The following is a 22,334-nucleotide window of genomic DNA, read 5'->3' on the forward strand; positions in this document are numbered from 1 at the left end:
AGTAAAACTTCAAGTGTTTCTCGCCCAAGGACTGCACAGGGCTCTGGTTGAGAACCCGATGTATGGAGCATTTTCTTTAGTAGAGGACATCGATGGAGGTGACTATGGCGGCATTGAAGGCATCGACAGCGGCCCTGGAGGCATCGACAACGACCACAACGGGAACCGTGGACGTCCCAATCCCTCTAGCCCCAATGGACCCGAAGGGAGATTGCAGCAAGGACACTCGCAGGCATCGTGGAGCGGACCGAGGGTGATAGACATAGGGAGAAAGAGGGCCGCAATTCGGTTGGTAACCCAGGGGAACCAATAGTGAGGTGACAGGAACCGACTGGAGAACACGGCATAGTACTCACCGAGCGCCAATGAAATGTATGCAAAGGGAGACCTGTGTAGGGAAATTATTTGTGAAGTAAAACTTCAAGTGATTCCGTGAGGAAAAGTTGTGAAAAAAATCTCACAGAGCTCCTAAACGTGAGGCAAACTGCAGCGCGGAAAAAAAAAAGAGACTGAAGGGAGACCCCTGTGGACACAGGGATCATGGCATGCTGGGCATGCTCAGAATGCCAGTTAAAGTTTCTAGAAACTTTGACAAAAGTGTTCCGTAATAGGGCTCCGCCTGAAGATGTCACCCATATGTGAGGACTACCATCCTGCTTGCCTGGGAGAAAGGGCCAACCCATCCTGCAAAAATTCCAAAGTGAGCGGAAACTTAACTGAATGAGGAAGTACTCCACGATCTTCACACTAAGCCTCAAAAACTTGCCAAACTGGCACATATGCTAAGGAAGTAGAGAACTTTTGTGCTAGTAGCAAGGTGGTAATTGCCCCAGTAGAATATCCATGCTTCAGAGAGCAAGCCTTCCCAAGGGCCATACTGTAAGACAAAACAATCAGATCTTCGTGAAGGACCGATCCCTGCTGCAACAGATTTCTGTGCGCTGGAAGGCGGTGGGGGGAAGAAGTCCACCAAGAGCCTTCACAAATCTGACAGATCTGAATACCATGTGCCAATTCGGTGTCACCAAAAGCACCATCCCACTGTTACCTTCGACCCTCCAAACTAATCTGCCCAAGGACCATGGGGGAAAGGCATATAGCATTTGAGATGAGGCAGAGCAGGCCTTATATAATGACAGGCCGTTAATGTTATCCTGAGGCGCCACGGGGCTATTCCTGATGCTGACGCTTTAAAACAAGCTCCGCTGTACAAGTGCGTGCCTAGGGATGCCCGCTCAGCTGAGCAGCGTCCCTCGCAGGCTGAGTTGGGCCTGCGAGGCGGTTGGCTGTGTTTTCGCCGGTTGGCGCATTGGGGGGCCCTCCTTGGTCTGGGTCTGCAGGTAAGTGTGGCTGGTCGCAGGTCAGACCTGCAGCCGGCAAATGCAACAGTACCCCCCTCCTCTAAACTCTCCCCCAAGGGGCCTGAGTTTCTTATGGTGAACAGCATGGAATGCTCTTAGGAAGTTCTTGTCAAAGATGGTCGAGGCAGGTTTCCATGTGTTGTCCTCCGGGCCGTACCCTTCCCAAGAGATCAGGTACTCCCATTTTTTGTTCCGACGTCTAATGTCAAATATCTCGCTCACTTAGTAGACCCTTGTCCTCTTCTGTGGATACTTCTTGGGGTTCTGGGCACCTTTTGGGATGGCCACGTAAGGGTTAAGAGCTCGAGGAGGGAAAAATGGAACGCATGTTGGATCTCCAGAAAGGAGGGTAGCCTCAGTTGGTAAGTCATGGGCCCCACCTGTCGAGAGACTGGAAAGAGCCTGATGTAGCAAGGGGCGAGCCTCATGGAGGACATTCTGAGCCAGACGTGGCAGATATTTAATCAAATCTTGTCTCCCGGTTTGAATTGCGGCACCAGTTGCCGGTGCATGTTTGTCATCTTTTTGGCTCTGTGTGCAGCCTTCTGAAGCATATCTTCAATACGAATCCAGCGTTCCTGGAGCTCTTGTGCAGTTAGCTATCCTGCTCGTGAAAGGATGGATGATGGAACTGACTGTGGCGGGAAAGGCTTTTTCCCTATATACGATGTGAAATGGGTAAGAACCCTTAGTGGAGCTAATATGGAAATTGTAGGAGAACTCCGCCTATGGAAGGAGAGTCGACCAATTGCCCTGGCGTTTGTTGGCATAGGTCCTTAGGAAAGTTTTCAAAGTCGAATTTGTTCATTCTGCCTGGAGGGTGGTAGGCAGTAGTATAATCCAATCAGTATGTTCCTGGGCACCTTCTGGTCTCTCCCTCACAACTCATATTTCTTAATCATTTTCTTACCTGAGCTACTCCTGCCTCTGCACCCTTAAAATAGACAAAATATACCCAAGTAATGCCATTTCTGATCTTGCTACACACAGATTTCATGACTCCTTCCCATGATTCTGAAAGGATTACCAGCACCGGTGAACCCCTCAGTTTTAGATGGAAGGCGCTCCACCATTGAAGGGCTATCTGACTTGGTTGAAGGACTGGAAGAACTTGAGGAAAAGGATTCAGATGATCATATGCCTACACTTGTGCTTGTTCCTCCTGAACTGCATTTGTCACTCGCTACTAACCGCAGTAAACTATCTGCGTAAGTACCACCCACAGTCAGAGGGGCAGCCAGCTGAGTCCCTCTGTTGTAGCCAATTTTATAGAAACCACCATTTTTTAAATATTTATTGATTTTTCTTGTTGCTGTAATTTTTATGTGAAAACCTTTTAATGTAATATTGGATCTGAAATGCTTTTAAGTCACTTTGGGTTGGCTTGACTAGAAAAGCTAGGTATAAAACTAAGAATAACCCCAAGGACAGTTTGCTCACAATTACTGCTTTCTGGCACTGTTGCAATTTCTAGCCCCAAGACCATAAACATTTTAAATATGAGTTGGAAACCCTAGAAGCTCAGCAACCTCTGCCCACATGCATGATGCTCAGTACTTTGCAGAACAGTCTGAAGGTGCAAAGAGAATAGAAGAAGGGAAATAATTGGTAATCTCACATACAAGATTTTAAGTCAGTATTATGCATGAGATTACTGAAGTTAGATAGGAAATATTTTAGTTATCTGTAAGCTTTCTTTGAAGAAATGAAATATGCAACACCTAAATACTGCATTAAAATGTTAACATGGCAGCTGGTGGACTGACTGGGAGACAGCATACGCTTTTAGTCAATACAGATCTATTTAAGCATAAATATTGAGACATGGAAATTGCAAACTTTGCCCAAGCAGCAAAATATTAAGCTTCTTTCTGTACAAAATCCTTCAGACAGAATCTCCCTTTGAAATCTATTGTAAAGGATAGCTATCTGAAGATGAAATAAAAAATCAACAAGAAGCAAAATAGCCTAGGCTGGATAGAAGGTGCTTACGAGTTCTTCCCAAGCTTTTCTCTCCCTCTCGTAAGCTTCTCTTCTCTTTCTTTCCAGTTGTTCTTTCAGTAAAGCAGCTCGTGCATTTGCTTGAGCCTGGAAGAATAAAAAACAAAACACAAACCCTGACTCTCTTTAAACCGATACAGTGCTTTATATATATTTAAAAAATTCAAACCACTACAAGGATTACAGAGGTGTCAGTGTATGTATTATATAATCATAAGAGACAGAGAAGAAAATAATTCAGGAGCAATGGGGCAGCAGTTGCTGGGTAGATCAGCAGTAGAGGGAATATCTCTTTCAGAGCCTGTTGATTCTGTGATAATACACCCCTCACCTTGAACCTTTGCTTCTTCCATGTGATTTTTGTACTGTTATTCAGTTGATGATCATACCTATCCTAGACTATTGCAATAGGTTGTATCTAGGTCTTCCCTTGTCTGTCATTAAGCCAATACAACTCTTTAGAATGCAGCAGCTCGTCTCATTTCTGAATTCATGATCATATATCTCCTGTAGTGGCAGACTTTCATTGGCTCCCTATATAATCAAGGTTCAACTAAATAATTGCTAGTCTGGTACATGATTTACGTAACTGTCTTTTCATTCCTTGGATTTGTACAATGTAAAAACCTTATTTGTTACAATGCTGCTCACAGGCCCCAACCGTCAGCAGCCTCTCACCTTCATGGACCTGAGGCCACCAACGCCATTGCCTTGTGTAGTGGGGGCGCCGCTGCTGCCTCTCTCCTTGCGGCCTGGAGGCTGCTGACGCTGCTGCCTCCATGTGGCAGGAGTGCCACCGCCCTCTTCAATCCGCGGCAGGCAGAGCCACTGCTGTTGCCTGTCCTCACGGCATAGAGGCACCGACATCCCAGCCTCGTCTCGTGGCAGGGAGTCGCCAACATTCCAGCCTCTTCTTCGCGGCCTGTTGCCGCCAGCGTTTTCTTCTGCTCCGATTCTTCGTGGCATGAATGCCGCTGCCCCCTGTCCTGGCCTCTCTTCGTTATTTAAAGGGCCCGTGGCAGGAAAAGCCCCGTGGCCCCGCCTGATGACATTATCCGAGCGTCTTCTCTTCAACCCTATAAAAAGGCTCCTCACCAGTCCCTCGTTGCCTTCGCAAGGAGCTTGCCTGCTCCTGGATGCTCTGTTCCAGCTCTTCGTCCAGGAGGCTCAGAGGTCCATCGTCTCTCCTTCAAGGTCCGTGTTCTTTATGGGAGCTCACTTGTTTTCGTCCGTTGTTCCTGGTCTCTCGTCGGATCCTGCGTCCTTGTTCGTCCTGTGCCTTGATATCCCCATCTCCAGATGTCCCCGTCTTCGGTCCTCTTCTCCAGTTGCCCCGGTTCCTCCAGTTCCTGGCTCCCGGTATCTCAGCCTTGTCTCGCAATCGCATTCCATCTCCAGATGACCATCCTGAGATTACCTGAATCCATGTCTGAACCTGAGTTTGAGTCTTGTTCCGGTCATTGAAGCCCTGTTCCGGTTGGATCTGTCTTCAAGTGCTGCCCGGATTCTCCTTCTGTCCTAGCTTCAGTCCTGCGCTTGTGTCCTGCTCTCCGCATGGTCCGCGACCAGCCTCTTCAGTGTATAGGGCACACAGTGGGACAGGGTGGTCCGTGACCAGCCCACGAGGGCTGTCTACAGCGCCCTAAGGGGTAGCGCCTGCCTGAGTCTCCAAGGGCCTCATCTCTAGTCTCCAAGTGCTTTTGTCTCGTCCAAGTCTTCAAGTGCCTATATCTCATCCTTGTTCCTCAGTCATCGCCTGTCCTCAACATCTGTCTGTCCTGTTATACCTGCCGTTCCTAGATGGCAGGTCCGAAAGGGATATAGAGCGGCCGGAAGGCTACCCCAGAGACCAGCATTGCGTTGTTGGGTCTCTTCTGGTGCGTTTGGGTTCGGCAGAGATCAGGGCCCCAAGTCTTCAGCCTGTCCGCCCATGCTCAGATGTGTCTCGCCTGCCTTGGCGCTTCTCCGGAGTCCTCCCTCTGGGGCCATGCCATGGCCTAAGGCAGGGGTCAGGAACCTTTTTGGCTGAGAGAGCCATAAACGCCACATATTTTAAAATGTAATTCCATGAGAGCCATACAATATGTTTAAAATTAAATACAAGTAAATGTGTGCATTTTATGTAAGATCACACTTTTAAAGTACAATAAGTCTCTGAAAATATTACACCAGGCCTTAAGACACCAATACATCTCCTATTAGGAAAACGGACCAAGTCAGGCTGCTATAGAGTCCTACACAGAAACTACACGCCAGCAGAAAACCTCACCTGAATCACGTGCTGTCCCTCACCTAACATAGAATAAAGAGACCAAAACGCATAACAAGAAGCATGCAGACAAAAACTGAATTGGAAACTGCAACAAGCCAGAGCCTCTGTATGCAGTGTAACAAAGGAAAAAAGAAACATCACACATCCTTATAAAACAAATCAAGAAATATAAAATCATCAGCAGTAAAACTGTACTAACAAAAAGAACATATTTCGAAACAGCTGATGAGTGGAATATCCAATAATTAAAAACTCATATAAAACATTTCCAGATACCAACAAAATATTTCAAAATAGCAGACACAAAGATCCAGTAATGAAAAATAATAAGGATACAAAAATTTTTTTGCTCTGCATACCTGGGAACGTTTGATATCCAGGTGTCCTGAGATTGTTCTGAATTAGCAGGAGGTGGGGTGGTTTGCTTGGAACTTTCTCCTCTCTCAGTCACATACCAGCGCTCTCTCTCACACTGGCTCTCAATGACACACCTATACACACATGCTCTCAGTCACTCACATATACAAATGTTTTTTCTCTCTCACTTATATAGGCTCTTAATTACACATTTACACACATGCTGTCTATCTTTTCACGCTTACACACACACAGGCTTTCAATCACATAAATACATGCTGTCTTTTTCTCTCACACACAGACTCTCATTCACATGCTTACAAACATGTCCTCTCTTTCTCTCATTTACACACAGGCTCTCAATCACATACTCACATGCTCCCTCACCTAAATCAGCTCTCAATCACACACAGACACACATGGTCTCTCTCTCTCATTTAAACACAGGCTCTCAATCACATACTCACATGCTCCATCACCTAAACCAGCTGTCAGACACAGACACACATGATCTCTCTCTTACTTATACACACAGGCTCTTAATCATACATACACATGATCTCTCTCACACACAAAGGATCTCAATCATACACACATACTCTTTCAAACAAACAGGTTTTCAATTACAAACTTACACATACAGGGTCCCAATGGTAAACTTACATTCATGCTCTCTCTCTCACAGGCAGGATCTCAATCACAGACATACTCTCTTTCACATATACAGGCTCTCAATCATTCACATACATGCAATCTCTCACTCACACACACAGGATCTCAAACACACATGCTTGCTCGCTCATTCACTCTCTCTCTCCCCCCCCCCCCCCCCCCCCCTGGGAACTCGCGGCGGCAGCAGCAGCAGCCACCTCCCAACGCTAACCTCCTTCATTTTCAGCCCTCGCGGAGGCGAAGGTGGAGTCCCATCGGCCGCGGTTGAAGATTTTCATTTTCCTCCGAGCCGCGCTGCAGTCACCGGCGTGCTCTCTTCTTCCCGCGGCCTGGAAGAGGAAGTGGAGAGCATCGGGTGCCTGCGCGGGAAGACCCGCGCAGGCACCCGATGACTCCAGCGCTGGCACCCGGCTGACACCCGATGACTCCCGCGCAGGCACCCGGATGACTCCAGTCGGCGTGCTCTCTTCTCCTCCCCCCCGCGCCCGGAAGAGGAAGTGGTGAGCATCGGGTGCCTGCGCGGAAGAAGAGACCACGCTAGTGTGGTCTCTTCTTCCCGCGCAGGCACCCGATGCTCTCCACTTCCTCTTCCGGGCCGCGGGGGGGGGAGGAGAAGAGAGCACGCCGGTGCCGCTGACTCCAGCTGTCCTGCCGCGTTCCGCCCGGGCTGACAGCATTTTAAGCCCGGGCGGCGGAGGACCGGGGAGCAGCTGGGTCAGCGGGGAACCGCGAAGTATGGCGACACTTGTCTGCGAGCCAGATGCAGCCCTCAAAAGAGCCATATCTGGCTCGCGAGCCATGGGTTCCCGACCCCTGGCCTAAGGGAACAATCTCTCCCCCGAATCGGGACCACTCCAGCAACATTATTGCCCTACAAGAACCCTAAGATCCTATCAAAAATTTTTATTGGAGGCTCCATCTATCCATCAATTACAACTAATGGAATTTTGCAAATGTGCCTTTTCTGTTGCTGCCATAGAGCATTGGAATCGTTTACCAGATGATTTACGTCTGATTCAATGCTCCAAACTTTTCAGAAAAAGCATTTTCCTTACTGTAAATGGTACATGGCATGGCCCCAGAGGGAGGACTCCGGAGAAGCGCCAAGGCAGGCGAGACACATCTGAGCATGGGCGGACAGGCTGAAGACTTGGGGCCCTGATCTCTGCCGAACCCAAACGCACCAGAAGAGACCCAACAACGCAATGCTGGTCTCTGGGGTAGCCTTCCGGCCGCTCTATATCCCTAGATAACAGGATGATTTAGCCATGTTGTCTGGGTGACATCATCCAGGCATCACGGGGCGGAGCTGTCTCTCTAAGCTTGAAAGTTTTCCATCTGTGTGGCTGCACGGCTCTTCCTGCACGTCTCGAGTGAATCTCCTCAGTTGATTATTAAGCCGATGTACAAATGTATCAGATGGCTGTCCAGGAAAGTGGCTAAATCATCCTGCTATCTACGGAAAACACCGTTTACAGTAAGTAAACTTGCTTTTTTTTTTTTTTTGTTGATAAGCAGACTTATTTAGCCATGCTGTCAGAGTCCCAAGCTGAACGTTGCTTGTGTTAGTCTATCATCTTTAGTCCTAACTAGCAACCCGCATTCGTGGACAGCCACTAGTTATTGGAAGTGATGTAACACTGTTGATCCCAATGCACTGTCAGCTGCTGAATGTTGATCGAGACAGTAATGAGATGTGAAAGTGTGAATTGATGACAACCTTGCTCCTTTACAAATTGGTACATCATGCAAGTGCACTAATAAAGTCACTGTAGCTCTGACCTGATGTGCTTTAATTGGATTAAGGAGTAACCATTGAATGTGATTTGTCAACGAATTAGATGCATTGGGCTATCAAATTTGATAGTGTCTTTCTTCTTACTGCTTTCCCAGGATCATTTGCATTAAAAGAGACGTAGTTGGGATGTACATCTAATTGCCTGAATTCTCCTTTTATAAATATGCCAGGGCTCTTTTGCAGTCTAATGTGTGAAGTGCCTTTTCTCTTTTATTTGCATGAGGTTTAGGGAAGAAGGTGGATATTGAGGTTGATTGGTTTAAATAGAAGGCTGAAACCACTTTTGGTAAAATGATCGGGTGTGTACGCAATAAGACCTTGTCGTGGTGGAACTGCAGATATGGAAAATTGATCACTAGGGCTTGCAGTTCACTTACTCGCCAAGCCAATGTGACCGCAACAAGGAAAAGTGAGGTGTTTCAAGGACATGGACTGCATGGGCTCAAAGGGAGCCCCCTCTAGACTTTCAGGACAATGATTATATCCCGCGGTATAGGTGGTTTCCTTATGCACATTAGACCCCTCTTAAATCGTGAAATCAGAGGATGAGAAGAGATTGAGGAACTTTCTCCTATGGTGTGAGCTGCTATTGCATGTAGGTGAACTCGTATGGATGTCACTGCTAAGGCTGAGGTGGAAAGTGAGAGTGTAGGTACTCTAGTAAACCCTTCAGAGAGCAAATTAAAGGGCGAATTCCCCACTGGCAGCACCAATTGCAATATCTTTTCCACTTGAAGGCATAATTTTTCCTGTTGGATGGTTTTCTAGCTGCTATTAACACATCAGTGATATAGGGTGGCAACTGGAAATGTCCTAGGACTTCCCGCTCAATCTCTGTGCTGTTAGTCGGAGGGAGGAGTGCATCAAGTGAATGAGAGTTCCGCTCTCCTGTGTCAGTAATAGTGTGCCGTTTCCCAGAAATAATGGTGGCTGACTGGAGAGATGTATTAGATAGGCATACCACGGTTGACTTGGCCATGCTGGAGCAATGAGTATCATGTCTGCCTTGTCTGATATGCATTTCTGTATCATGTGTGATATTAGTGGAACTAGGGAAGAGGCGTACAATAGGCCTCTTGACCAGGGAATCAAGAACACATCTTGGGATATTCTTCATTTGCTGGGAAGAATTGAACAAAAAGTGTCTAGTTTTGTGTTGTGTTCCAATGCAAAAAGATCTATGCATGGAGTTCCCCAGCAACTGAAAAGGTTTTCTGCTATCCCTTGGTTTAGGGACCACTCGAGTCTGTCCGCTGTTGTATTTGCCAATCCCGATAAATATGATGCCTGTAGGATTGTTCCGTTCTCCTCTGCCCATTTTCAGATCTGTACTGCCTCCTTGCAGAGAATCCTGGAACCTGATCCTCCTGCTTTGTTTATGTAAAACATGGCCAATTGGTTGTCCGTGTAAACCATTACAGGCTTCCCATGAAGCATTGGTTGGAATGTATGCATTGAATTCTTTATTGCTATCAATTCCATAGGTTTATCTGGAACTGGCATTCTGTTAGGGACCATAAGCCTTGTATTTTTAGTTGAAGAAGATGAGCTCCCCAACTTAATATTAAAGCATCCGTCATGACTATTAATTGATGGAGGATTCCTGAATGGCGCTCCTCATGTCAACACTGAGGGCGTTAGCCACCATGAGATGTCTCTTTTCATTGTCGTTAAGCGAATCCTCTTTTACATGGGTTGTCTGTGCTGATTCCATTGTGACTAAGCCTCATTGTAATCGCCTCATGTGAATACAAGTACAAGGGACAACATGTATCGCTGCTGCCATGTGTCCCAATAAGACTAATACTCAGCATACTGTGCTGAAAGTTTGTTGTTGAAAAAACTGGCACTAAGAACGTAAAGTCTGAGCTCTGTCATCGGGCAGGAATGTCCTTGCTTTGTGGGGTTTGAATCCTTGCTCCAATGAACTGAAGAGTCTGGGAAGGGTGTAGGTGGGATTTTTCGTAGTTTCTGACCAATCCTAGTTCTTCCAAGCATTGAATTGACACGATCAGTTGGTTCTGCAATGTTTGCGCGCTTGGAGAGACAATGAGCCAGTCATCCAGAAATGGAAAAATTTTGATTCCCCATTTTCGTAAATGAGCCACAACTACTGCAAGACATTTTGTGAAGATTCTCGGGGCAGATGGAAGAACTTTGTATTGGTAATGTTGATTCTCCACTTGGAAACAAAGGTATCGCCAGTAGGCTTTGTGGATGGGAATGTAAGTATATGCATCTTTCAGGTTCAGAGAGCACATCCATTTGTTGGGTTGCAGAAAAGGAATTGATTTCAAACATGTCATTTTGAACTTTTGTCTCTTGATAAACATGTTGAGAGAACGTAAGACCAGAATGGGACAAAAACCTCCCAACTTCTTGGGAATGAGGAAGTATTGGGAATAGTAGCCCTCATTGATCTAGGAAGACAGAAGGTGGAATGCTTGCTGTTTTAGATTTCTCGACTCCTGATAAAGCATGGGGATTTGCGAAAGTATTCTCGTGGGGGCTACTTGATGCGGTAACAGGGGGAGATGAGTGAAATCCAGTTTGTACCTCTGGGATATTATACTGAGGAACCACTGATCGGTTGTGATCTTGGACCAGCCATGGTAGAAAGAAGATATCCTGCCTCGATTATGCAGTGGGTGTTGTGACTGATTCTTTTTCAAAAACTCTGTTGTTTTTGGGACTATGTTTGCTGTGGTTTCTGGGGTCTCTGGCCCCTTTGTTGAAGTTGTTGCCCCTGAGGTCTCATTTGTTGATAAGAGAGTGACTTATACAGATGGTAATTCCTTATAGTTTATATTGGTAGAAGCCCCTCTTGTACTGAGAATAATATTTCTTGGTGATAGATTAACTTCACCCACAGATAGGCAATGACTGTACCACCACATTCTGCTCTTTTATCTGAGAGACTGTTTCTCTCCAAAATGGTTGTCTCCTTTACATGGCAAGTTCACTAATTCTTCGTGAATATCTTTGTGTATTCCACTGAAGCAGAGTCAAGCCATGTGTCTGGTTGCAATGGAGGCTGCCGAAGATCGAGCAGATGTGTCAAAAGCTTCATAAAAGGTTCTTAGCAGATGTCTCAGACCTTCCTGCAGGTCTATTAATGGCTATGACAAAGGGTTTTAGTTTTTGGACACATTCATATTGGTATTGTGTAATGTAAAACTGGTGTTTTATATGTGCATTCAGCATGAAACTTTGAAAAACCTTTCATTCAAATTAATCTAATAACCTGTTGTCCTTTCGGGGGGGGGGGGGGGGGGGGAAGGGGCGGCGGGCATGTTTGAAAGTAGTCTCGTTTTCTTTGCCTTTTTCATGGCTGATTCAACAACCACAGAGACATGCGAAATTTGGACTGTGCCATAATGAGAGGACATGCACATCCTGTATTTTAGGTCTAACTTCCTGGATGCTGTCACTATGGTGTGGGGGGATTCCCATACTTTATCCATGACCGAATTTAGCAGTGAATGCGAAGGAAGAGCAGTTGGCTCTGACGGAAGCTCTAGGATCTTTAAGATACCCATTGTCTCTGCTCTAGAATCAGGGATCATGTGGGTTTTCAGTTTTAAGAGCGCTGCCACCTTCTCTAAGAAAATTTGAGTAGGTTAAATCCTCAGGAGGTGAAGAAGGCTAAGGTGGTTCTTCCGGTGGGTCTGAAGGGATACTCATCGAGTTTCCTCGCAAGGATGACGGTGACTCTTGAGGGTGGTCGGTCGGTTCTGGGGAAAAAGACCCTCCAAATCTTGTGGGCTGATGGAGGGTGACGGAGGGTGTTCCGAATGAGAACGGTTCCCTTCTGATGGAACTGGAGAGTGAGGTGGAATAGATATCTGCTGAGAAGGCAGGTTGGTAAATAAAGTTTTTAAGATGGAGGTGATTTGGGACATTGTCTCTTCTATAAAGGTACCCGGTGCTTGGATATATCTCTTAATAGATGATTTAACTTGCACTCTGTCCAATGAGGACTGAGAGGCAGAACCTGGAGATGGTTGAGGGCTGGAGCTTTTCCTTTTTGGCGGGGGAAGTGCTGCTCGAAGAATATTTGCCTCTGATGTCTTAAGTCTAGGCACTGGGGGCTCTTAGTGGGAGATCAGGCCTATTCTGCAGAGATTCTTGTAGAAAAGAGGAATGCCTATGATCCCTTAAAGAAAAATCCCCACCTGAATGAGCTGAATCTGGGGATAGGAGAGCCTTCCTTCATTTCTTTATTAGATAGTTGCAGCAGAGGCCTATGTGATGATGGTCTATCACTACTCCAAGGGGATAGTGTTGGTGAATGCTCTGGTCAAAGAAAACAATTTGGAAAAAGAGTTTCAAGGATTGTTAGGGGCATCAAAATACTCTGCCTCTGATGACCCTTGAGACCTGACCGAGGTTATACCATGTGTCAATTGTTTTGAGTATGTTGAAGCCTAAGTATAAGGCAACGATTCTTTCATTTGCATCAACTTCTCTGTCGCATCAAACGATTTTCCATTTATCTGTCGGTCAGACGCTTTTCTGTGTGTCAATTCTTTAGGCCTCACAGTCTACGTTGACTATGAAATTTTAATAGCCTGCTTCTGCTTTCCCCCAGATCCCACTGATGAGGGTGGTAAGTTTTTGCACCTGGAGAGGATGGAGTTGATCTTCGTCCACTTGGAGAAGGGGCATAGGATCCTGTCATCTCCTCTCAGAGTTTCAAGATTTTGGTAGTTCTTTGGCATTGGGCCCTGGGAGATATTCTTCCATAGTCTCTGCAGGTTGCATGGTCATGTTCAGGACAGAGGCACAGGTAACAGTAAAGTGCCCATTGGTCACAGACATGATCTTATATATAGAAACATAGAAATGACTGCAGAAGACGACCAAATGGCCCATCCAGTCTGCCCAGCAAGCTTTCACATTTTTTTTCCCTCTTACTTATCTGTTACTCTTGGCCCTTAGTAACCTTTTGGTTCCAATTCCCTTCCACCCCCGCCATTAATGTAGAGAGCAGTACTGGAACTGCATCTAAGTGAAGTATCTAGCTTAATTGGTTAGGGGTAGTAACTGCCTCAATAAGCAAGCTACTCCCCCATGCTTATTTGTTTACCCAGATTATGTAATTCAGTTCTTGTTGGTTGTTACCTGAATATAAATCCACTTTTCTTCATTCCCCCTGCCACTGAAGCAGAAAGCTACACTGGATATGCATTGAAAGTGAAGTATCGGGCTTAATTGATTTGGGGTAGTAACCACTGTAACAAGCAAGCTACTCCCCGCTTTTTTGTGAATGCAAATCCTTTTTTCCACATTTCCTCTTGCCGCTGAAGCATCGAGCAATGTTGGAGTCGCATTACCGTGTGTATGTTTATTGAATAAGGGTATTTTCTCCAGGTAGTAGCCGTCATTCCCGCAAGCCACCCACTCTTCATTCACATCCTCTAGACTTTAAGGATCCACAGTGTTTATCCTACACCCCTTTGAAGTCCTTCACAGTTTTGGTCTTCACTACTTCCTGGCAGTGCTTAAAGCCAGGGGCACTTAGAAGTACTTTTTTTTTTTTTTGAGGAGAAAAGGCTTTTGGTGAGAGAGTCAACTCAATATGCGCGGGAAGAGCCACGCAGCCGCACAGAAGGAAAACTCTTCAAGCTTAGAGAGACAACGCCGTCCCATGATGCCTGGATGACATCACCTGGACAGCATAGCTAAATAAGCCTGCTTATCGATGGAAAAGCAATTAAAAACGTTCCTTTTCCTTCATGATTTTTTTTTATAAAAGAGTACATCCAAAATTTTTAATCTATTTTTGCTGCTCAGCTTTGTTTGAATCCACTATAGTTATGCTATATTTTTTAATCTCATCTAACTTTTTATTGAGTACTGTACATATTGATTTTGTTTGTTTTAACTATGCATATTCTTCTGTTAGCCGCTTAGGGTTACCAACATAAGCAGCCTATAAATAAAATAATATAACATGTTCAGAAGCAGCCTGCATCATGCAAGCATACCACTGACATTCTCTTTCCATGGGTACGTGCCTTAAAGTGGAAGTTTTGTATCTGGCTGCATGACTTTTATATTAAATTCTTGTAGACTTAACAATTTTCAAAGAGAAAATACATATGTACTTTCCCTTTGAAAAGTATCCCAGCAAAACTACCAGAATACATTTACACCTGCTAATTTATATGGATAGTTTAAGGAAAAATATATGCATACTTTTGAAAATCCAGAATTGGGTGAGCATAAGTGCAAACCCCTCAGCAACCCCGCCCCAGGCAATGCCTCTTCACAGAGCAGGTTAACTCGTGTGCATAAAGGTCTTACATGTGCAAGTTTACCTGTGCATAGGTAAACTGTATCTGTATTGAATAGTCTTTGATTGGAACTAATGGAATATAAATCTTGATAATGAACAGGATAGAGATGTTTGCGTATGGCCAATTTCAAGGGTAAAGAACTACTTTACTTTTGGAAATGGCTTTGAAAATCACCCAAAACACAAAGCAGAAGCTGATCCAATATTGCTAATAAGCGACGAGATGAAGAAGATCGATGTAAAAAAATGCCTTTATTAAAAAGTTGCCCAACTCTGGCCGAGTTTCGCTCTCACAGGAGCTGCCTCAGGGGCTGTTAAGGGCAAAATTTGAAAATTAAAATAAAGATACACATACACATGACACAAATATATGTAAATAATGGCGACATACATATGTAAATAAAATGAAATGAACTTACATTGTGTGCACATATTTTGACAACATATAGAAGAAATTTTAAATAATTTAAATGAAATGCACAAACAAATACATAAATTCAATGATACGCGCAAATAAATAAACCATTTTTTTTTAGTAGAAAACTGCCTAATTGACCTTAAAGAATTGTTAAGGATGTGATCAAGAACTCAGTTGTGTTTGTGTATGTGTGTACTGTTTTTCACAAAGGACATAGATATGGAATGGAGTATTGATGACAAGAACTTATAATATGTATACTTTTAACACAAAGGACACGGATGCGCAGTGGAAATGGACTATGGTCACAACAAGAAAAAACAAAAAACAAACAATGATACCTGTTTCTATCCTGTTGATTTTGAAAAATTCAGTGGAAAGTCATCACCGATTGCCAATATCAATCTAAACAGAGCAACTTGGTGTTAAAATACGTCACATATGTCATTTAAAAATGGAGTAAAAAATGATAAAAACAAACTGATGGTCTTTAAAAGTATAAAAATGTAACAACCAAGACTGAATCATAAAAACAGGCATGATTCTTAATACATTCAGGTCTGAAAAAAAATTTATTTTAAAGCTGAATAACCTATTTTTTTATGAATATAAGAGAAACGAAAGCAGTTGGTTTTCCTGTATGATTCATTAGGGACTAATGTGCAAATGCGCTGATAACAGGTTGAAAATGTGTTTTAAAAGGAAGAACAAATAACATTAGTCAAAAAGATGGTGTCTCAACTCACTTGTTCAATGCCTTGTGTAAAAGCAAATATAAGATAGCACATTTCTTGTGTTCAGCCCATCATTGTCAACATTGGCAGGAGACTTATCAGCGTGTTTGCACATTAGTCCCCAATGAATCATACAGGAAAACTAACTGCTTTTGTTTCTCCTATATTCATAAAAAAATAGGTTATTCAGTTTTAAAATAAAATTTTTCAGACCTGTTTGCCAGCTTGAGATTTCAAATAAATAACTTAACACATGCGGTATTGACTGTACTAACAACACTGAGGTAATCAACTGCCTTAACTTGTCCTCATTTATTTTTACTTTAAAAAAAAAATGACATGTATAAAGTTTTTAGTTAAACATGCTGTGCCCCGTAGATAATATTCATATTGTGCATGACCAAAGAGCATTGCATTTTGATTTCCTGCTATTTTTTTCAATTTTATGCTCATTTTATTTTCTTTTTATGATTCAATCTTGGTTGTTACATTTTTATACTTTTAAAGACCATCAGTTTGTTTTTATCATTTTTTACTCAATTTTTAAATGACATATGTGATGTATTTTAAACACCAAGTTGCTCTGTTTAGATTGATATTGGCAATCGGTGATGACTTTCCACTGAATTTTTCAAAATCAACAGGATAGAAACAGGTATCATTGTTTTTTGTTTTTTCTTGTTGTGACCATAGTCCACTTCCACTGTGCATCCATGTCCTTTGTGTTAAAAGTATACATATTATAAGTTCTTGTCATCAATACTCCATTCCATATCTATGTCCTTTGTGGAAAACAGTACACACATACACAAAACACAACTGAGTTCTTGATCACATCCTTAACAATTCTTTCAGGTCAATTAGGCAGTTTTCTACTAAAAAATGGTTTATTTGCACGTATCATTGAATTTATGTATTTATATATTTATGTTTGTGCATTTCATTTAAATTATTTAAATGTTCTTCTGTATGTTGTCAAAATATGTGCACACAATGTAAGTTCATTTCATTTTATTTACATATGTATGTCACCATTATTTATTTACATATATTTGTGTGTCATGTGTATCTTTATTTTAATTTTCAAATTTTGCCCTTAACAGCCCCTGAGGCAGCTCCTGTGAGAGCGAAACTCGGCCAGAGTCGGGCAACTTTTTAATAAAGGCATTTTTTACACCGATCTTCTTTGAAAATCATCCCCCTTGAGTTCAGCTGGTAGTCATCTCATCACTGCCCTCCGACAGATGGTATATAAATAATTACAAAAAAAAAAGGTGATAGATAAAAGACATGGAACAAGAAGACAAAATCACATTGTCTTGAAATATTTTACAGGAGATACTGAAAAGACAACACCAAAGTCTCATCACCACTACCTGCAGGTAACGGGCTAAGGAGGAGAATGGAATGCAGAGACCAGAATGATGGCTGTGGATGCAGTCTTTTAGTGAGGGAAGGATGAGAGAAGCGAGGAAGAAGAGTAGCTCAGAAGCAGATTTGTATTTAAGCAAAGACCTACTAGACCTGTGCCTAGGATGTGTGTGTGTGGCGGGGGGGGGGGGGGGGAAGCAAATTTCCTGAGCCCCTGCACTGCAATCCTGTCCCAGACCTTGGAAGTCACCCCCTTCTGCCGCCAGTACCACCTCCTCCCAACCTTAGCTCCAGCAGTGATCTTTCAAACAGAGGCCTAGATTTACTAAACCTCGATATGGCGATATCACAAGTTACAAAGGAGAAATGTGTGGCAAAAATTGTACTGGACAATAAAGGTTCATCAACAGAGGATTACTTTTATTTTACATATGCACACTAGATATTTGGGTTGATACAGTAAAAGCTGCGAGAGACCAGGCGAGCGCCTGCTCTCCCGTCACGCGCACAGGCCACTCTCCTGTGCGCGTGATTTATTATCGGCCCGCATGCATATGAGGGCCCGCGGTAAAAAGAGGTGCTAGGAACATTAGCACATCCCTAGCGCCTCTTTTTTTTGACAGGAGCGGCGGCTGTCAGGGAGTTTGACAGCCGACGCTCAATGTTGCCGGCGTTGGTTCTCAAACCTGCTGACAGCCATGGGTTCGGAAACCGGACGCTGGCAAAATTGAGGGTCCGGTTTTCAACCCGCAAGCCGATTATCAATTTTCTTTTTTAATTATTTTTAACTTTTGGGACCTCCAACTTAATATCACCATGTTTTTACTGCTTTTCTGTGCACTTTCCCAGTGCCGGCAGAAATTAAGCCTACCTTTGGGTAGGCGCTAATTTCTGAAAGTAAAATGCGTGGTTTGGCTGCACATTTTACTTACTGAATCGCGCGGGAATAACTAATAGGGCCATCAACATACATTTGCATGTTTCGGGCGCTATTAGTTTTGGGGGGGGGGGGGGGTTGGATGCGCGTTTTCGATGCCCTATTACACCTTACTGAATAAGGGGTAAAGCTAGCGTATCGAAAACACGCGTCCAAACGCGGGTTAACAATGCACTCCGGAGCACATTGTTCTGTATCGGCCTGATTGTGCATGAAATTAAATACCACAGTAAACATTAGTGTAGATGCAAAGTTTACTGTGGTATTTAATTTCGTGCACAATGTCTAGTGTGCATATGTAAAATAAAAGTAATCCTCTGTTGATGAACTGTTATTGTCCAGTACAATTTTTGCCACACATTTCTCCTTTGTGATTTATCTATATGTGTTTTTCACTCCACCCTCCTCTTGTGATATCACAAGTTAAACAGCATGTAACATATATTAAATGCTGTTTATCACATGATAGACCAGAAGATCTCCTCCTATAGAAATAAGCTGCTTTGCATGCATTTGCATGCCCTATTATTTTAACATGTTTGAGGGCGATGCAGTTATTTTCCTGAGAGAACATCGGGACCCTAACGCAGGCCATGATGGTCCCGGAAAAAAATTAAAGGCCAAAGTGCCTGAAACTCCCCCTCTAAGGTAAAAAAAAAAAAAAAAAAAAGTCTCCCCAGAGGTCTTTGGAAACCCCTGTCCCCCACTACCACCTTCCAAGGCAACTCTAGCCCCCCAAAAGAGAAAAATAAATAAAACAAATTGAGCAACTGCACGTTCCCCTACCTGACCAATCCCAAACCTAAATAAATAGCCCATTAACCTAACAATCTCCCCCATCAACTCCATCCCTTTCTGACCCCCCCCATCCAAATAATGTAATATTCTGGGGCCTAGTGCTCCCCCCATTCCCCAACCCAAAAAATAGACCTTGGTGATCTGTGGGGGAGGGGGGGGGCAGAAGCTGAACCCTCACAGCCTCATACCTCTAAATGAAATTATTGGTTTTTAGTGGGGGCGCAGAGTGTAACAGGGCCAAGCTCAGATAGATACCAGGTATCAACTTAGATTGTATGCTGTGAGTTAGACAAAATACAGTTGTGGCCCTTCAACCTGACTCATATAAAAAGCTCAAGACCCTCAAACAAAAAACCTACACCTTTTAAACTTTGGCTAATTCTATGCAAGCCTGAAAATCAGAAAACCATTCTTTATCATTAATCACTTATTTTAGCTGTTGCTCCGAAGATGATACCAAATGCCTTCAGCAATTCTTACCCACATCAAATTTATTACTTATTACTCAGCACTACCAGATTTACACAGGATCTGAAACTAATGGGGTCGATTTTAAAATCTGCATGCGCATATGCATACGGCATGTGTGTGTCTGGGGGGGGGGGGGGTGCAATTTTCGCTAAATACAGGTGGCGATGCAATCAGGCCTCCATCAGTTCCCTACCCCCCCACCTAACCTTCCTCCCTCTTCTCCTCTCCTCCCTGCCCCCTAAACCTAAGCTAACTATTGCCAATTTTTTATTTTACTTCTTACTGCTCCTCTGGAGCCCAAGAAGTTTCCGCGCGCTTCCCTGGGAAAGGTGCTAATGGCCGCTGTCATGGCCGTCCTCTGTCCCACCTTGCCCATGCCCCCGGCACTTCTGCGCATAACTAGGGGTTACGCACGTGGCCAGGCCCTTCCAAAAATGCATGCGCAAGGCCCAGCCATGCGCGAAACCTCCATTATTCACACATGTGGCTATTTGAAAGTTTGCTTGAATCAATTTAAAGTTCCCAGGAAATAAAATGGCTCTGTTAGTCTTGAGAAAACATCTGATGGATTAGAAGTTTACCCTTAATGCTTCTATTTTTTTCCGTCTAAGTTCGGCCTCATTACTTTCTTCCTGTCCGCTGGAGCCATCATCCTCTCCCTGCAAACAAAAGATGAACACAGCATAGTGATCATATAGCAGAGAAAAATGTATATAGCTCCTGAAAATGAAAACGAGCTTTGGTTTTGTTGGATTCAAAGCAAAAAATTAAAAAAAAGATACCACACTACAGTTATCTTTCTGAAGTCTGTTAATCAAAGCAAAAAACAATGTTGCTACATTCTGACATGTCCTGGTCTGTGAAGCTTCAACTGGTGAACATTATCTAGTTATCCATGAATTAGCAAAGCTGTACTCAGACTAGAAAAACAAGTTTGCTACCATAAACAGTGTTTTCTGTAGACAGCAGGATGAATTAGCCAAGACATGTGTGACACGTTATCCGGTGGAACCAAATGGACCTCTTTCACCTAGTAAAGCTTTTGCTTTTCTGAGCATGTGTAGGAATACCTGCACAGGCATTGCCTCGTGAGCCCTCCCCTGGGTGACTCTCTATCCGCCGCAGGATTTTGCCCACCAGAGGCCAAGGGGGAAACATGTAGAGCAGAACCCCCTGGGGCCAGGGAGAGACCAGAGCATCTACGCCCTCGGTGCCGTAATCTCTGCGTCTGCTGAAAAACAGAGGAGCCTTCTCATTGTAACGAGTTGCCATGAGATCGACCCGCAGACAACCCCACTTCTCGCAAATGAGGTGCATCGTCATGTCTGACAACTCCCACTCCCCCGGATCCAGAAGCGTGCGACTGAGGTAATCGGCTTGCACATTCTCGACTCCGGCAATATGAGACTCAGAGATTTGTATCAGATATTGTTCTGCCCACCATATCAGGTCCTGAATCTCGAGTGAGACCGCATGGCTCCGAGTGCCCCCCTGTCTGTTGATATACGCTACAGTGGTCGCATTGTCTGAGAGCACTCTCACTGACCTCCCTTGAGCAAAGGCTGAAAGGCAAGCAAAGCCAAATGCACCGCTCTGGCTTCCAACCAATTGATAGACCAAGATGCCTCTACGTTTGACCAGGAGCCTTGAGCTGCTTGATTCTGGCAAACTGCTCCCCAACCAGACAGACTCGCATCTGTGGTCAGGATTATCCAATCCTGAATCTCCAAGGACATCCCTTTCAGAAGTTTGGGGGTGTGGAGCCACCACGACAGAATGTCCTTGGTCTCTGGAGGAAGAGAAACGGTCTGGTGATACTTCGCCGAAACCGGACTCCACTGAGCCAAGAGCACTCTCTGCAGGGGACGCATATGAGCAAAGGCCCATGGTACCAGCTCCAAGGTGGAAGTCATGGAACAGAGGACCTGTAACACGTCCCAAGCCGTGGGGATTCTCAACAATGCCAATCTGTCCTCAACCTCTTTAGGCAGACAGAATTTGGCAATTGAACGCTTAACATCCAAGCTGTCAAGCTGAGGGAGGATAGATTTGGATGAAATAGACAAGACTCAAGTCAATAATGATAGGTCTGATCTGAAAAGAATCTGAGGACTGCTGGACAGCTGAACCAGATATATGAACCTAACTTGTCTGGGTCATTCTGAAGCTATGAGCACCAGTAGAGCCTGGTCTTTGATAACTTTTTGTACAGTTCTGGCTATCAGCGATATTGGTAGAAAAGCATACATGAGATATGCATTTCACTTGAGTAGAAATGCATATTGAAGAGAACAGAGTTTGCTGGGAAAATGCAGCAAAAATATTCCAGTTTTCTGTTTTGCCATGATGCTAATAAGTTGACTGAATAGTTTGTTGGCTGTTTGTTGTAGACTCCGTTCATTTGGCTAAAATAATTTGCTGAGTCGGTCTGCCAACATGTTGAAGGTCCCTGGAAGGTAGATCATCTGCAGGACAGCTTGAAGTCTGCATGCTCATTCCCATATCTTTAAATCGCTTCTTGACAGAGTCCACAACCGCATACCTCCTTATTTGTTCACCTTGAACATGGCTAAATAGTTATCAGTTTGAATGAAATTGCTCTTTCCATGGAGTATACAAGTGAAGGCTTTCAGAGTGTACCTGATTGCTTTCATTTCCAGGAGGTTGATTTGGAATAGTTTTTCTATCAATGACCAAACCCCCTGGGTATGGAAGGGGCCTGTGTGGGCTCTCCAATCTTTTTGGGAGACATCTGTTGTCAATGTTACTTGGTGAGAAGGTAGATTAATTTGGGGAGATAAGGGGGGATACAGAAGTAACGGAATTAGAATCCCTGGCTATGG

At 44.1% G+C, this 22,334-nt stretch overlaps 1 protein-coding gene across 1 annotated transcript in view; it reads right to left on the reverse strand.

Annotated features, from left to right (window-relative positions):
• Positions 1-22,334, reverse strand: part of NEK1 (NIMA related kinase 1) — a 328,757-nt gene that overhangs the window by 152,003 nt on the left and 154,420 nt on the right. Inside the window, 2 exon segments of the mRNA XM_029573804.1 lie at positions 3,354-3,449; positions 20,073-20,150. Of these exon segments, the coding sequence (XP_029429664.1) occupies positions 3,354-3,449; positions 20,073-20,150 (174 nt within the window).

Source organism: Rhinatrema bivittatum, chromosome 1 (genome assembly GCF_901001135.1).
Source record: "Rhinatrema bivittatum chromosome 1, aRhiBiv1.1, whole genome shotgun sequence".
Taxonomy (NCBI): domain Eukaryota; kingdom Metazoa; phylum Chordata; class Amphibia; order Gymnophiona; family Rhinatrematidae; genus Rhinatrema; species Rhinatrema bivittatum.